The sequence below is a fragment of the Puntigrus tetrazona genome, chromosome 13 (assembly GCF_018831695.1).
Source record: "Puntigrus tetrazona isolate hp1 chromosome 13, ASM1883169v1, whole genome shotgun sequence".
Classification (NCBI taxonomy): Eukaryota; Metazoa; Chordata; class Actinopteri; order Cypriniformes; family Cyprinidae; genus Puntigrus; species Puntigrus tetrazona.
In genome coordinates, this window is record NC_056711.1 from 12262108 (window position 1) to 12277764 (window position 15657).

General features: G+C 38.6%; 3 protein-coding genes across 9 annotated transcripts in view; all 3 read right to left on the reverse strand.

The window, feature by feature from the left end:
- The window catches only part of c13h2orf50 (chromosome 13 C2orf50 homolog), a 45408-nt gene extending 42151 nt beyond the window's left edge, over nt 1–3257 (reverse strand). For all 6 annotated transcript variants that reach the window (XM_043256006.1, XM_043256012.1, XM_043256011.1 and 3 more), the window contains exon 1: nt 3124–3257. The gene's annotated coding sequence lies outside the window, so the exon portion shown is untranslated. The remainder of the gene's footprint in view (nt 1–3123) is intronic.
- On the reverse strand, nt 687–3257 carry kcnf1b (potassium voltage-gated channel, subfamily F, member 1b). Of its 2 annotated transcripts, none has more exons than XM_043256003.1 (2): nt 3124–3257; nt 687–2347 (listed from the first exon to the last, which is right to left on the reverse strand). In XM_043256003.1, exon 2 carries the CDS (start codon nt 2330–2332, stop codon nt 878–880), a length of 1455 nt encoding a protein of 484 aa, XP_043111938.1. In that variant the 5' UTR covers nt 2333–2347; nt 3124–3257; the 3' UTR covers nt 687–877. The 2 variants fall into 2 exon arrangements, with proteins under 2 accessions (XP_043111938.1, XP_043111937.1); XM_043256002.1 differs by having other exon boundaries at nt 687–2342; nt 3124–3256.
- Nucleotides 3258–3910: 653 nt separating this feature from the next.
- Nucleotides 3911–15111, reverse strand: rbm25a (RNA binding motif protein 25a). The gene is given in 19 exon segments (XM_043254987.1): nt 3911–4962; nt 5307–5354; nt 5436–5534; nt 5684–5991; nt 6273–6648; nt 6723–6873; nt 7091–7164; nt 7720–7809; nt 8091–8202; nt 8900–9147; nt 12041–12124; nt 12600–12788; nt 13233–13393; nt 13758–13775; nt 13778–13814; nt 13971–14144; nt 14462–14511; nt 14589–14697; nt 14893–15111. Coding segments are annotated over 18 exon segments (2403 nt in total). The 5' UTR covers nt 14680–14697; nt 14893–15111; the 3' UTR covers nt 3911–4869.
- Nucleotides 15112–15657: the final 546 nt, after the last annotated feature.

Sequence of the window (15657 nt, forward strand, 5' to 3'; positions counted from 1 at the left end):
TTTTATCTCTGTGCTGGAATGTTGAGTCAGGAATTGGACATCAGGAAACGGCAACATAAGGACGAGAGGAAAAACTCTCTCGAGATGTAAAGCAAAATGGCGAAAAAGCAATATTACAGATCACGGATCACTTTTCAGACACCTGTTGTGCTGACCATCCGCACAGGAGCAGTGTGTTTCAAGCGAACCTCAGCAAATAGTGCAATTTTAACAACACTATAATGCAAGGACAAATACAGTTATTTTTTGCATTTCTGAATACCTCCAAATGTGCTGCGAGTAATCCTAATTTGTTTTATACCCCATTTACAACTGTATATAGCACTGACCTTGAAATCTGATCACTGTGCAGGGGCTAGGAGACAGATACAGAGAGGAAGACAGAAAACGAGAAAGTTAAGGACTGTGTGATTTCATTTGAAGATTGTTTAAAATGATTAATAATCACTTTATGTTTTTACACAATTTTGACTAAATGCCAATTCACAATATTATACTATCTTACCTACATATTTGGTTTGTCCCGTAAATCCTTCATATTTTTACACTTAGAACTTCTACAGGCACTTCAGGAGGATGGTGATCATGTGTGATACTGATTTCACACTTGTAGCTCATTTTATTTGTGTGTGTGTGTGTTTATATTTAGTTTGGTTAGTCTTCTGGTTATCTAAAACACATAGGCGTGAAGTTTAACATGCACTTTATTTAGTAAAGACAAAATAACACCTTTGAAGAGGAACTGACTTTCGATGTCCAACACCACAAGCAGCTTGACGGTCACGCTGCAGCACAGCGGTTTATAGCGCACAATGACCAAAATAACACAAGCTCTCGTGAAACATAAAGTGCTTTGCAAGTTTCATTCTCTTTTGGCCTAAGTCAGGCTTTTCTTCTTCACGGGCTCCCTCTCAGTTCTGTGCGATCCCGAAAGGAGCGGGATGTATGTATCGCTACGCGACGCGCGCAAGGCACCTTCCCACGCGTTCCCGGGCGCGTCAGACCTGCGCGAGGAGCTTCTCACCGCGAGCTCGAGAGCGCGCAGCTCCATGAGTTCCAACTCGTGCTTGGCGGCGGTTTCTAACACCTTCTGTTTGTTGTAATAGATGACGAAATTGTTGATGATGGGATGGATGGGCAACGCTATGGCGATCACCCCGCACAGGAAGCTGATGGCCGCGTTGCACCGGCCTAGGGTGGTTTTTGGGTAGATGTCCCCATAGCCGACGGTGGTCATGGTGATGATGGCCCACCAGAAGGACTGCGGGATGCTTCTGAAGAGCGTCTCCGGGTGGCTCTGCTCCATGGTGTACCCGAGCGCGGAGAACACAAAGATGCCCACTCCCATGTACATGAGGAGCAGCCCCAGCTCTTTGAAGCTCCGTTTGAGCGCGTATGTGAGCGTCTGCAGGCCAGAAGAATGGCGCGCCAGCTTAAAGATCCGCGCGATGCGCATGATGCGGAGCGCCTGCACCGCCTGCTGCACGTTGGCCAGCTCCATCATGGCCGTGCCGAGGCACGTGAGAATCAGCACCACGTAGAACGGAAGGATGGCCAAGAAGTCTATCATGTTCATGAAGGAAAGGGCGAAGCGCACCTTGTTCGGGGACGATGCGAGGCGCAGCACGTACTCTACCGTAAACCAGCCTATGCACGCCGTCTCGATGGCATCCAGGGTCGGGTGCTCAACGCGGTTCCCTTCGGAATCCTCCACCTGGAGGTCCGGTATGGTCCCGAGACACATCACCACAGATGACACTAGAATGAACAGGAAGGACACGACGGCAATTACGCGTGCGGGGAGAGAGGACTCTGGTTTCTCCATGAGCTTCCAGAGAAACTTTTGCCACCTTTCAGTGCGGCTCACGTTAGGGTCACAGTCCAGATCATCTAGGATCAGTTTTACCTTGTCTGCAATCTCTGCCAACTCTTCCTCCTTCTCAGTCAAGTTACTTTTGCAGCATTCGTCCAAGTAGCTCAAGTCGATTTTCCAAAACTCCATCTCTTTGATAAAACAAATGGGGCAGATCCCGCGCTTCATATGGATCTCTCCAAAGTAGTACACTTCCACGATGCATTTAAACGAGTCGGGATCTCTGTCGAAGTAAAATTCTCGTTTTCCTGGGTCGTAATCATCGCAAAGCGAAGAAATGACATCAAAACTCCTGGTTGAGCAGTTCACCAGTTCGGCGAGCCTGCTGTCCGGATAGCGGTTCAGAATGTCTCCGCACAGCACCAGCCGCACGCCGCCGATGTTTACGGCGATTTCTTTCTCGTCGCTGCTCGACGAGCCGTTACAGTGCGCGAACCGGGTCCTCGGCAGCGTCCACATCCTCGCAGCCCTAGTCTCAAAACATTTAAACGGAGTTAAATGTTAGGAACGGTAAGTTGTGAGAAAAGGCGCATGGAGACGCAGGGTCCTCTTATGTCAAAAGAGGACGCCGATTAACTTCGTAAATATTAAAAACATGCTAAGATAGCAAAATTAATGCATTTTGCCTTGACAAAACAGGTCTGATAAGAAAAATAAATCAAGAGAATGATATCTTGATTCAAGCAGATAACATTTCTGTGCGCTTTTGCGCAGTGAAAGCGCGCAGTTGGCACAGCAGTAACAGGTCTCCCCCCTCCTCCCCGTGCACCTCTCTCTCTCTCTCTCACTCGCTCTCTCTCTCTCTCCCTCTGTAACCCCCAGTTCATTATTAATATATCTCGCCTGGTGTTTCCTGCCATTCCCAACCGGTTTTTAACAATTCTTTTTGCCTAATTTACAAAAACACAAAGAGTAGTGAATAGAGAGCAAATGCTTTTTTTCTAAGGGTTGCTATATATCGTTTCGGGTTCACTCCTGCTATTATTGCCAAGTTACTTTTAAAAAGCTTTTCTCGCGCAACGCAAACTCTACTTTTACCGTCAGTGGTGCAGTGACCAAAACAACGGTTATAAACAGGTGAATACACGGCCTCTATCCTGTCATCATTTTTGTCATTACAGCTTGACAACTGTCGTGAAAATATACAGACGTAATCTTTGTTTCTCTTTTCATAGGCAACTGTTGTGAACATTACACCAGTAACGTACGGAAATCACATTGTGGTTGTTGAAGGACAGTTGTTCACTCACCTGTTACTCGGACAGCCCACAAGATGCCAGATATTTCCATAAATTCCGGGTTGATTCATACATCACAGGCCTTTTTCACAGGCAGAAAGTATGGGCTAAATAAAAAGACCGAACAGAACGTTTTTGAATTAGCATTAGTCACTCAACAGTCAGTGCTCGCTTTGTCGGGGAGAGGCGCTCACCGTCATCCCTGAGTGACTGCGCCCCCTTTAGGAAATAACTAGAATTGCAACATAGACAACAAAGAAAGATGTGCTTTTTTTAATAGCTTTTTTTTCAATTGACTGAAAATGTCCATCATTACTTAGGGAACTTATACTGACACGGTAAATTTTCATTTGTCACAATGGGAACCTGCTATTAGATACTCTATTATATAGCTGCTGTTTAATGTATTTTAAGCAAAAAAAAATAAATAAAAATAATAATAATAATAATAATACAAAGGGAAAAACAATAAAAAAACTGCAATTTTAAAAAGAAATGTAAAGTTTCTGCTGGGTAAAAATAAATTAAATATTTATACTTACATATATACTTAAATATATACACTTGAATTAATTAAATGTGTAAATCAAACATTAATGAAAATGTATTTGTCCAGAGAACAAAATTAGAGAAATAGTACTTGAATCTTTGAAACAAAATTACCCAATTCTCTGAAGCACTGATTTGTTAAGTATTAACCAACAAAGCAACAAAAGTAAATTATATGGCGATTCCTGTGATCAGCAATAATTATAAAGAACTATAAAAGCAAAAAAGATGAAAGTAGCAACAGAAGTGGTTCTAGTTTAGAAAATCAGACATTTTAATATTTCAAAGTCAAATCAATCACCATGGAAACAAACCTTCAGATGGGCTGGTATGTGCAAAATACACCACATTCAAAACCACTGCCGCAAAACCAGACAAACCTGGAGAAAATCCCGTATCTCCACAGGTATGGCTTCATTCAGCTTGTTTACAGTGAAATATTTAATCCTTATTCAAACATTGTTTGTTTGTATAATAATACAGCACAAAAACAAAAATCATACTTCCCTGTAATGAGGCAGGTAGGTAGTCAAATCCAACTGAATTCAGTTAATAACAGGAAAAAAAATGTAAGCTGATTTAAATCGGTTGTGCTAAAAATTGGAGACTGAAAATAATTAAATAAAACCTACAACTAAGTCAAATGGAAAACAGCCAGCCAAACTAGACTCCCAATTTAATCTGGGCATGAAAGAAGCTTTCAACGTTTACACGGTTTTGGCAATGCTGTCAGACCAACTGGCACATGCCTATAATACACACACACACACGTTGGTATTTGTGGTTTATGAGGACTCTCCATAGGCGTAATGGTTTTTATACTGTAAAAACTGTATGTGCTAATTCCCAACACCTACCGCTTACAGAATTAATTTTTGCATTTAGTATGTTTTATAAGACTTTGAATTATAGGGACATTGGCAGTGTCCTCATAAACCACCTTTAAAATGTAATACTTTTATTATTAAATGATGTCCCCATAAACCACAAAAACCAGTGCGCACACACACACATCAGTGTGCACATGGGCACACACACACCCACTCATTCACACCAGTAGCTGTGCAGTTAATCCTCTGGAGTATATAGGAAGAGTTGAAGTGCATCAGTCTGTGGTGTTCATCCACCATACTTTAATTTAAAGGCTCTAAAAGCAGGAGAGTGAAGCCAGATCCACTTTATCCTTGTTTCTATCATTCTCAGTTCATGTTATTTCACCAGGCCGATTTTCTTGGCCTCTGTTTCATAGATCAGAAGCCTCCACATTTTCACTATAAACACCTCTGCTTCCTCATCCAGCACCTGTAGGAAACACACACATGATTATCAACACAGTAAGGGTAAATCTAACAAAAACATGTCCAGGTCATAATTCACCTCAAAATGAAAAGAAAAACAAACTGTGCGTCTGCGAAATGCTTATTGTTGAAACTACTTTGGTAATAATAAATGTGCTTAACTGTCATGAATAGAAATATATTCAAAGTTTAAAAAAAAAAAACGTATTTCACATTCTATTATATAATATAATGTAATGTAGTAAGGGTGAAATATGATACTGACATGACAGGTTCTGTGAGAGTCACCAAATATTATTTATTAGGAGAATGTGCAAATATCAAACCACTTTTAAATGTGCTATTTACCATGGCAACATCATCCAAAATTCCCTCTGGTGTGCTGTGAGCCATGACCTGCAACAAGACAAAAACACATTAATACAGAGAATGGAAAGCGGCCAATATTACCAACTAAAATACAGACACAAAACACACCTTTGAACAGACAAAGTCAACTAGCGTGGCTTCCTCTTCTCCAATATATTCTATGATTTTCTTATTGATCCAGGGGCGGATCCTCCTGTCCATTAATGTCTGTGTGGGCAAAACAGTCATCAGATCTTTACATGCACACACTTTAAACTGTTCAGTATCTATGATGAGCAATTATAAGCAACAATACACAAATAAACAGTCATTTAAAGCAGTCACACTAATAGCTTGTCTAATGGGTTTTCTCTCACCGTGTCCACCATGTTCCAGTCCAGCGGATAGTTAAACAGCTCTTGTTTGACTGTGGGAATTTTCTCAATTAGACTCTTGATGTGTTTTCTTTTCTCTTCTGTGTTTACACCAGGCCGTGACCCTGTGACCTCTGCTCCATCTAGGCTAAGGCCTCCTCTCTCATCCTCACTGTAGTCGAGAGGTACCAGCTTTCTCTTTTTGGGTGCTTCCTCCGCCTCCTCCTCATCAAACTTATTAAATACGCTGTCCACCGTAGCAAGAGCCTTTCGTCTTCCCGCCTGGGGCAATTTAGGACTGCCTGCAGCACCTGAGAGACAAAATGCAATCCGAAACAATTTGATGCAAATGAGAGGAACGACCTTAAAAAAAAAAAAAAGGGGAATGTACAGTCCCATTCATAATTTGGATTCAGTAACATTTTTTCATGTATTCTCCTATGGATTGTATTTGATAAGGAGTTCAAAAGAGGAGGATTTATTTAAAATCGAAACCTTTTGTTACATTCTAAACTGAATTTTGACCAATCCTTGTATTAAGTTCTTCAGATTGTTACAGAAAGAGCTAAAATCGTTCAAGTAACACACATACCTAGTTTGAGACTGAGGCCTATTTTAGGCCTTAGCTCTTCTGTGGGCGGGGCCTCGTGTGAGGCATTCTCATGCATTGTGATGCCTTGTGGTGATTCGCTGCCAGGTGTGAGGGGCGTGGCATTGCCACTGGCTGAAGAGATAGAGGGTGCCGCTGGAACAGGTCTGAGTGTGGGCTTCAAGCATGGCTTGACCTCTCGGTCATCATCGTCCTCCTCTTCGTCTTCCTCTCGGTCTGTGATGTTATTGTCTGAGGAGTACGCCTCCTGCTCCACATCTTCTTTTCTCTGATGCTCCTCGTGGGAGATGGGCAGCATCTCCTCGCTCTGCTCTTGCTTTAGAGGAGGCTGCCGCTGTTTTTCGGCCTCCTGCTCTATCTTTAAGGCAAAAAACAAAGTTAGACGCACAGACGCAGACAAACGCAGACATAAAACTGCACATACACACGTACCCTCTGAAGCTCAGCATCAGGGTCTGGGTGTCCTTCTGCTAGGAGTCTCTGTCTGATCTCCTCCAACTCATCTTTCTCTCGTTTTCTGTCCCTCTCATCTAATTCCAGCTCTTTCTCTCTATCCCTCAATCGCTTCTGCAATGCACTGCCCCTGAAAGGGACAAAAAGTGAGCAAGACAAGAATTATAAACAGGGTCAGATAATGTATTTGAACAACAGTACACAATATATGGGTTTGTCTTCAACTATGGTCACCTACTGTAAAATTATTTGAGAACTTTTTCCTAATCTTGCAGTGTAAAACCTGCATCACTGTTATTCAATTACCTTGACATGCAAGTATTTGCATAACTTCATTTGGTTTGTACCTGTAGTATTTGGGATCATCTCTGTCATCGTCATAGTCCTCCAGGAACTCTTTTAGGCGCTTGGCTTCTTTAGTCTACAGAGGAAAAAGTACTTTATCAGAATAACTTTCTCTTGGAACTAATTAGGGCCAAGACATATATTGATGATTGTGTAGTTATTACGTTTCCTACAGAGTCTGCCATTAGACTAATTTCCTTCCTTGTGCTATGACTCAAAAATATGACAAAAAAATAATCAGAGAAAAAGACGGCAAAAAATGCTTTAGTAAAAATATATTTACACTACTGTACACAAAGGCTTGGGTAGAGAAATATATATATATTTTAAAAATTATTATTATATTATTAAATATATATATTTAAAAAAGCATATTGAATTAATTTTTATTTAGCAACAATGCATTGAATTGATCAAAAGTGACAGTAAAGACATTTAGAATCATATTACTTCATGCATTAAACAGTTTAAATCTAATCAGCTACAAAGGATGACTGCTTGAAATTATGGTTTGTCCTACTGAGAAGAAAGGAATTTTTTTTTTACCATTTTAGCAAAAATACTTTTACCTCTATCATCATGTGTATAAATAGACTCTGATAGCTAATCGTTTTTATACATTTATTCTTACCATCTCTCTGTGCCTTTCCTCTTCTCTCTCGGTTTCTTTACTGTAATCCCTTGCTTTTTTCCTCTCTCTGATCTCCCAGTTTTTCAGGCGCTGTAAAAGACAAACATCACATTATCTTACTGTGTTCGATTAAAAGCACAGATCTGTTTGTCCTGCATTTGAGAATAAAAGAGGGCAGATGGTCTAGAAGCAGGACACTGCAGAACTCTAGAAACGGAAGAAGTGCTCTGAAAAGACAGATTTTCTCTCATCAACCAAAACCGAATATATTTAACACAACCATTTAGAGTAGATCAAATTCTTAATGTGCAAATAGAAAGAAATTTTATTATAATCATCTAAAACGGTGCATTTTTGATTCCATTTGATACCTCCTGATAGGCCGCCTCCTTTTCACGTAACTTCCTCTCCAGCTTCCGTCGTTCATATGCCTCCTCCTCATCTTCCTCGCGCTCTCTTTTCTTCTCTTCTCGACTCTTCTCCCTTCAGAACACATCGCGCCCACACACACATTTACTCTGTACATTAGAAACTACCAATTACACTACTTACAGACAATAAACAACACTTACACAGCATATACGGTACCAGAAATTTCAAATATTCTACTTCAGAAGACTAAACTTCATGTCATGAAATATTACAAATACTTTACCCACTTTTCCTTAACACATTTTTAAAATATATCTTATACTAATTTTATGTAAAATACATTGTATTAATATTTTATGATGTACACTGTTTTTGTTTTACTCTTTTTTTCCTTCTTAGTTTTAGTTACTTGTTACTTTTAAAACGTTATTTTTGTTAACCATTTATAAACTACAGTTTTGTGCGTCCTGTGCATTGTCATATGAAGCAACATGAGAAAGTACTTGAAAGGAGCTAAACAAATAGTTATTTTCATTTTTTTTTTCAGTTTGTTTCTCCCTGAAGCCTCTGCATTTCAAATATGTATACAAATAAAATTTTAGGAGTAGACTAGCGAGTAGACTTCTTTGATATAGATCCACTAAAAGCAACTAATTCTGGTTTCATGACATCTTTTAAAAACAACATCAAATGGTTTTCGCTGTGAATTAATTAGCTAATGTGACTTATTTTCAAGTGAAACAGGAAATAATTCCAAAACAAAACTTTATTAGGAAATATTTTGGTCAGTTTCTGTAGTCATACACACCTTGATCTGCTTCTGTCCTTACTGCGATCACGACTTCTTTCCTTCTCTCGCTCTTTTTCCTTTGTTCGTTCGCGTTCGCGGTCTCGCTCTCTCTCTCGCTCCTTTTCTCTCTCCTTCTGTCTCTCTCTCTCCCGCTCCTTCTCTCTCTCCCGATCGCGTCGCTCTTTCTCTCGCTCTCTCTCTTTGTCTCTTTCTCTCCTCTCTTTCTCAATCTGCTGCCGTTCTCTCTCCTTCTCCTCCTCTAGCTTCTGCAGGGTTCCGGTGGGGAAAGAGAGATATTAGTTCATGTAAGTGTGAGAACACATATAGAACAAGGGCAAAGTTCCAGAATCTCCCTGGAAACAGAAAGAGGTTTAAATAATGAAGCCAGTGTCTCAGTATGATGAATATCTCATGATTTCAACACTTACACTCAAACAGATGCACACACAGTATTCCTCTCCAACATAAAGTTTCATCCTTCTACACATGATTTTGGAGAAAACAAGAAAAACGAAAAGATCTGAAATATTTAAAATAAAGCAAATAGTAATTTTCACGGTAGGCCACGCTGCACTAAAGAGGATTTCTATATGAATGACTTGAAGAGATTACACAGTTGTCTGTGGTAGACATCTGATTTTGAGATGGTCACATTAATACAAATATACCGTCATACAATAAATAAATAAAATGTGTAGTCTGTACAATAATTAGCAAAAACTAATGTTTTATAAATTCTAATTAATGTGCTTTAAAAAAATTTGTAATTGCATTAAAAAAAAAGTTTGTGTTAACATTATGTATGTGTACTGAGTATATTTATATGTATATATAAAATACACACATAACATGAGAAATACATGGAACATATTTTTATATTTATGCATAATATAAATCATACATGCGTGTATGTATTTTTATACAAACAGCACACACACACACACACACACACACACACGTTGTGTAAAACATATTTTGGATGTGATTATTTCAATAATTTGACAGCACGTTATAAACATTAATTTAGGCAGTAAAAATATTAGGGAAATATTAAGAAACAAAACTAAAAAGAGTAAAAGCGGCAAACAGCAGTGTTTGATGAATAACAACAACATCATTCACAGCAACAGATTATTTGGCTACATTTACACTTCAAAGGTATTCTTTGTCCATTTCTTTAAGACAAACTGACCCTTTACATTTTATACACACAAATACCAACCTACCAGCCAGACAGTCCTCGGGTATGAAATTGACTTGATACTATACTTCTTTATGTTAGTATGGAACTTGTTTATTATTTCTAATTACTTTTTTTGCAGAGGTCCGTAACACTGTATCATCCACATACATTCACTTTGGCAAAATGAATGAAATCAGAGAGGTGGAATCTCACCCAAGTGTCGTCTTCTGTTGTCCCTCAGGCCTCAGTCACCCAACACATACAAACAAATATAAATACAGACGCTGACCATGCAGAGACAGAGGCTACAGAAAAAACAAGTTTCGAATGGCTATGGCAATAGAACAGATACTCTCCGCTCTATTGAATGATTGCTGAAGACAAGAACTCTCTGCTCTGAATGGTGAACGCTGACAAAAGAGAGGAAATGCAAGAAAAAAAAAGAGAGAGAGAAATGAGGAGCATGACCAAAAGATGAGAAAAAAAAATTGGGACTGAAAAGATGTGGGACTGATGCTGTGGCGAAATTTAGTGAGTCAAAAATTTTAAATGCAAAGTATATTTTTTGTGAACTTACCTTTCAATAAACAATGAAACCTGGTTGAGAAATTAGCTTTTATTTTATTATTTCTATACTTTATTGATTTTTTTTTTTCCACTTACACATTTAAATAGTCTGCCCATGTCATTTTTGTTCCCTTTGAACTGACCCTTAGGTCCATTTTTACAATTTGTCTCTTCAAGTTATTGGTTTGCGGTCAGGTTCAATATAGTTTAACTTTAATAAGTCTCAATAAACGGGCAATACATTTTTAAATGATTAGAGACCTATCAAGCAGAACAAAAAATATGATTCTTCATATCTGTTAAATAATCAGACAAGGGCCAATTCTATTCAGGCGTACTGTATTGTAGTATCTAATGTAATGCAGATTTTTTTTTAAAAAAATCAACAGATAGAAACAGAGAGAAAGAGGGAATGGGACAAGAAAGAAATACCTAAACTTCTTACCTGAGGAATCTTCAGGTTTGTGCGTGCTGTGAAAGGGCGCCCCCTTCAGACTGCAGTGAAAAATACTGCAGTGGTTATTCAGTACTGCATTTCTCACCAAAACCACGCTTTTACACAGAGGACTCACAAAGGTTCACTGAGCTCTGCCCACACAACACCTTCCAAAAATATGGTTTATTGAGCAACTTCTGCATAACGCACACACTCAGCATTACAGTTTGTCCCCTGGGGTCAAAACATCAAAGTGCGTTACATTTCAGCGGGTCTTTTTAACACCAAGGCATACTCAGCGCCACATTTCTGAGACCCAGAGCCAGTTGCTCCTTTGCGTGTCCTCCAGAAGGGGGCGCCCAAAATATGAAGAATAGAAAAAGAAGCTCATACTTACATCCTCTATTCCAGCAACTTTTTCCAAAGCTCTGAGATTCATCTTGCTTTAGTCACCATATGACCTCTACCGTAATGGTGGGGTTTAATGAACAGATTAGCTTTAGAGGGAGGTTTACAGTTTGTTCATGCACTTCTTGTGTGGTAAATCTAGCTTGAACTGGCCCTGCCCATCTGCTGCCATTGTTGCCACTCAGCCTCAGCAATCCCTTTTCTACAATCATTCTTTCAGAAAGCAGCTTCTAAAGTTGTAATCTGACAAATTTCTAAGCATTCGCTTTGTTAGAACTTTTGTTTGGATGCTCCTAGGTGAAATAACTCAACTAAAGAGGCATTATTAATAATAAACGTGAACAATGTTGCTTCTTGGATTTTAAAAAATGCCTCATGCAGCTGTCTGAAAATGGGCAGGATCTCTCAAATTCCTACTGATTTATTTGTGTTAATTTACTCTACTTAGGTGTAGTTTCAGTTATAATAATGTGAGTTTAGAGTACTCTAGATGTGGCCGTCTTCAGTCCACAGACTAGGCTAAGAAAAAGAGAGAGAGAGAGAAAAAAAGAAGGTAGTGTGTTACCTTGTGTGTGTCTCTGAATTTGCTAATCTCTCTGGAAATCAGGTCTCGCTTGTCATCTTCTAGCTCCATGGCATTTATATCATCCTGGGGGGAAAAAAAACAGACAAACCGATTAGACCATGTGAACAGATAAATTAAATCGTAATAAATTAAAAATGAGTCAAATCTAAATCAACAGTCACACCAAAATTATTCATTCTTATGTTTAAAACAACATACTTTTTAATAATATATCAATCGATGTTTTCAATGCAATTACAATAAATGGAGACTGGAGCTATCAAGCTTTAAAAAAAGCCCACGCTATAACAAAACACCATAAATTAGGACTTCACTGAATTCAATGCTATAATTAATTAATATTTTTTCTGAATTCATATGAGCACGCCATATGATATCTTTTGAAAAAGTGTAAATAAATAAGTAATACAAGGTTTGAAACTACATGGGGGTGAGTAAATGATTACAGAGTATTTATTTGATTAAAACTTTCTGGAAAATGTTTTAGTATTTCATTATGAGATGGCAGGTATGGTTACCACGGTGAGATTACAAATACCTCCTTCTTCTCTTTGCGTTTCTTGCGTTGATGGGCTTCAGCATCCTGTGAGGAGGCTGAGAGCTCGCTGGAGTACTCCCGAATCAGACTGTCTATGGCACCTTTCACCATCTGATCACGCCGCTCCGTCTCCTCGTCCAGAACCTCTTCTTTCTCTTCATCTTTAGCTTCTTCTCCAGTCTGAGGAGCCTGTGTAGGAAACATGTATTGGTATGTGATAATTATCATGGTTTACAGACTCCTTTTAAACTGCGATGTTCTCGGAGACTGATATGCACAAACTCTTTTAATCAATGAAAAAGGTAAAACAAAATCATATGAATGATATGAATGCTTTCAACAGTTTCAGTTTAAATTAACCGTTTTATGTCATAAATCACAAAATATTTTAGCATATAGATAATTTATCACTTGAAAATATTATTTATTCCTATGGCATCAGTAACCATTACTCAGGTCTTGTCACAGGATGCTCCAGACATAATTCTATTATGTTTATTTGGTACTCAATCATGCTCTTCATACGAATTAATATATCCTAGCTTAATTAAATTCTAATATATATATATATATATATATATATATATATATATATATATATATATATTTTTTTTTTTTTTTTTTTTTTTTTACCCCATTTCGTCTCCTCTGACTGGCCTTCCAAGTATCCAGCTGAGCTTTGGTCTTCGCATCCACCTTTACAAGTAACTTCTTATCACCCACTTGCAGCTCATGAAGCAGTCGGAGAGCTCTCAGCGTGGACTCTGGCTCTTTGTACTCACAAAAACCAAAAGCTACACATACAAACACACACATGAAGATCTATGAAGTTCACAACATGGGTCAGACAGGGTGGACAAGTTTAGAAAGCTGAAGGTCTGATATTTTTAAACATATTCCTGTTTGGACAGCCCATGTTAACAATTACCAGCACAATCCTGGATAGAGATCCTTTAAAAAAAATCCCAACTGCTGTGCCTAAAACACTCAAACGAAATTTGAAAATACCAATTCTTAAAAAAAAAAAAAAATGCATTGCTAGAACTTACAAATAACATCTTTGTCAATAACGACTTTAACTGACTGTTACACTATGCACTGATGTTTATTATATATTTTACATTTTATATAATATATATATTTTTATTATATATATACCTTGCAGTTTTCCAGAAGCCCCTGGACTCTTTTCCAGCTGAGGACTAAACCACATTTCTGCAGAAGAGAGGAGAAGTGACACACCGACAATGAAAACATTCTGAGCTAAATAACACAGACACTCCCATGAACATCAGGTCAAAAAACACATATGTTAATCAACTTAAAAAGGAACATTTAAATTCTGTCCATAGAGAGAATCCAAGCACTCACCGCCAACAACTGCCGAACCAGCATGTCAGAAGCCTTTTCTGAGATGTTCCCCACAAATACTGTAGTGGTAGGTCCTGTGTTGTTGCCTGTACCTTCCTCCAAGTCCTTGTTACGGGTGCCAATGGAGTCCTTAGTCAGCTTCTGAACCACTGGCACTGCAGTTTGTACCAAAACCTGCAGCGTATTTCAGGAACAAACTGTGAAGTACAACTGCACAGAGTATAATAAACACAACCTCTCTGACAGTTCCATGCATCTGAGTTGAGATGCATAACAGGCTTGCATGCTTATTATTTTAAATGGTCAGGAGTAAAGCACTAGGATCTGGTATGGTCTCTGTATTTAGGATCTGTGTATGACATAGCTCTCAGACATTAAGGCATGCATGGCACATTATACTGATTGTCTTTGAAACATTATTCTCAGACTGGTTGATATTCAAAACAAATGAAGTGAACCAAAACTAATGTTTAAGCGGTTTCTTTACATACTGCTGGTGATGGAGTCATCATTCCCACGGGGACTGGGATTATCGGACTTGCTTTGGAAAAATAAAAACAGACAAAGATTAAGAACTTCAATATCAACATATATGAATATACATATTTAGTGGCATACCTGTAGGAACAGTGGTGGTAAACCCAGCAAACTGTGTGGGGGAAATGCCAGGGGGCAACTGGGCTATCTGGTTCAGATGAGGAAATGACATGTCTGCTGATACACCGATCTGTCAGAGAGATTTTATGTCAGTTCAAAAGAGCGTTTGGCCCTAAAAAGTCATCTTAATATGAATCCTACGAATCAACACCCATTACATCCACAACAAATCTATACACTTCATTACACCCTACTTAAAGCAGGAGGCCGGCTGTAAAATAAGGATGTTTCCTCTGTATTTACTATATAATTGATTAAGACTCACCCAATTCGGTTTTAGTATCAACGCCGCTGAAAATAACAAGACCTCCTATCCTCCACAGGAATGGATATATGGCGCCACGTTCAGCAAAATATTGAATGTTTCTCTTTTGATTTGGTCATGCGTTCCTCTGATAATAAAGAGCATCCATAGAAAATAAAAAAAAAATAACGTCTGAAACAAGAATGGCAACTCAGCATGAAACTGTTTGAAAAGATGGGCCGGGCTTATAGTGACCTATGATGGATGGAGGGTTGGCTGCTATATTTCTCACGCTTTCTAAAGAGAATTTTCTCTTTATCGATTATTAAATGTGTGATAGTTCGGGTTTAAAATATTATCAGTTAATTAAATTTGAGCTACTAAAGCAGCGCGTTGGCGGCCTTGTCACGTGGTACCTGAAACGTTTCTCTTTGCAAACCGGGATGAACCAATCACATTTGTTTTGGGTTTTTTCATTTTTATGATAGATGAGACGAACGGTGGTTTTACAAGTTCGGAAGCAAAAATCGTTTAAATTAATTATTTTCATTTAATACCGTGTTTAGACTGATATTGTGCTTAGCATAATAAAAAACACACTGAGATGTGTATGTGATAGAATTAAGAATTCAGTTTTTTGAGCCGGCAAGCGCCCCCTAGAGGAATGGAGCTTTTGTGCGTCTGACAAAAGACCAAAAACATTCCGCCAAAAGGAGAAAATATCCCGGAAATGTTTTGATATGCAGCACACATCATCACATTAATGCTACAGCGCCACCAAACGTC

Bases quoted from the DNA above. Each gene is read 5' to 3' on its own strand.
- kcnf1b (XM_043256002.1), bottom strand. From the start codon at position 3,182: ATGAATCAACCCGGAATTTATGGAAATATCTGGCATCTTGTGGGCTGT. The intron at 2,343-3,123 runs GTGAGTGAACAA...TTTTGAGACTAG, and splicing joins GTGGGCTGTCCGAGTAACAG to GGCTGCGAGGATGTGGACGC.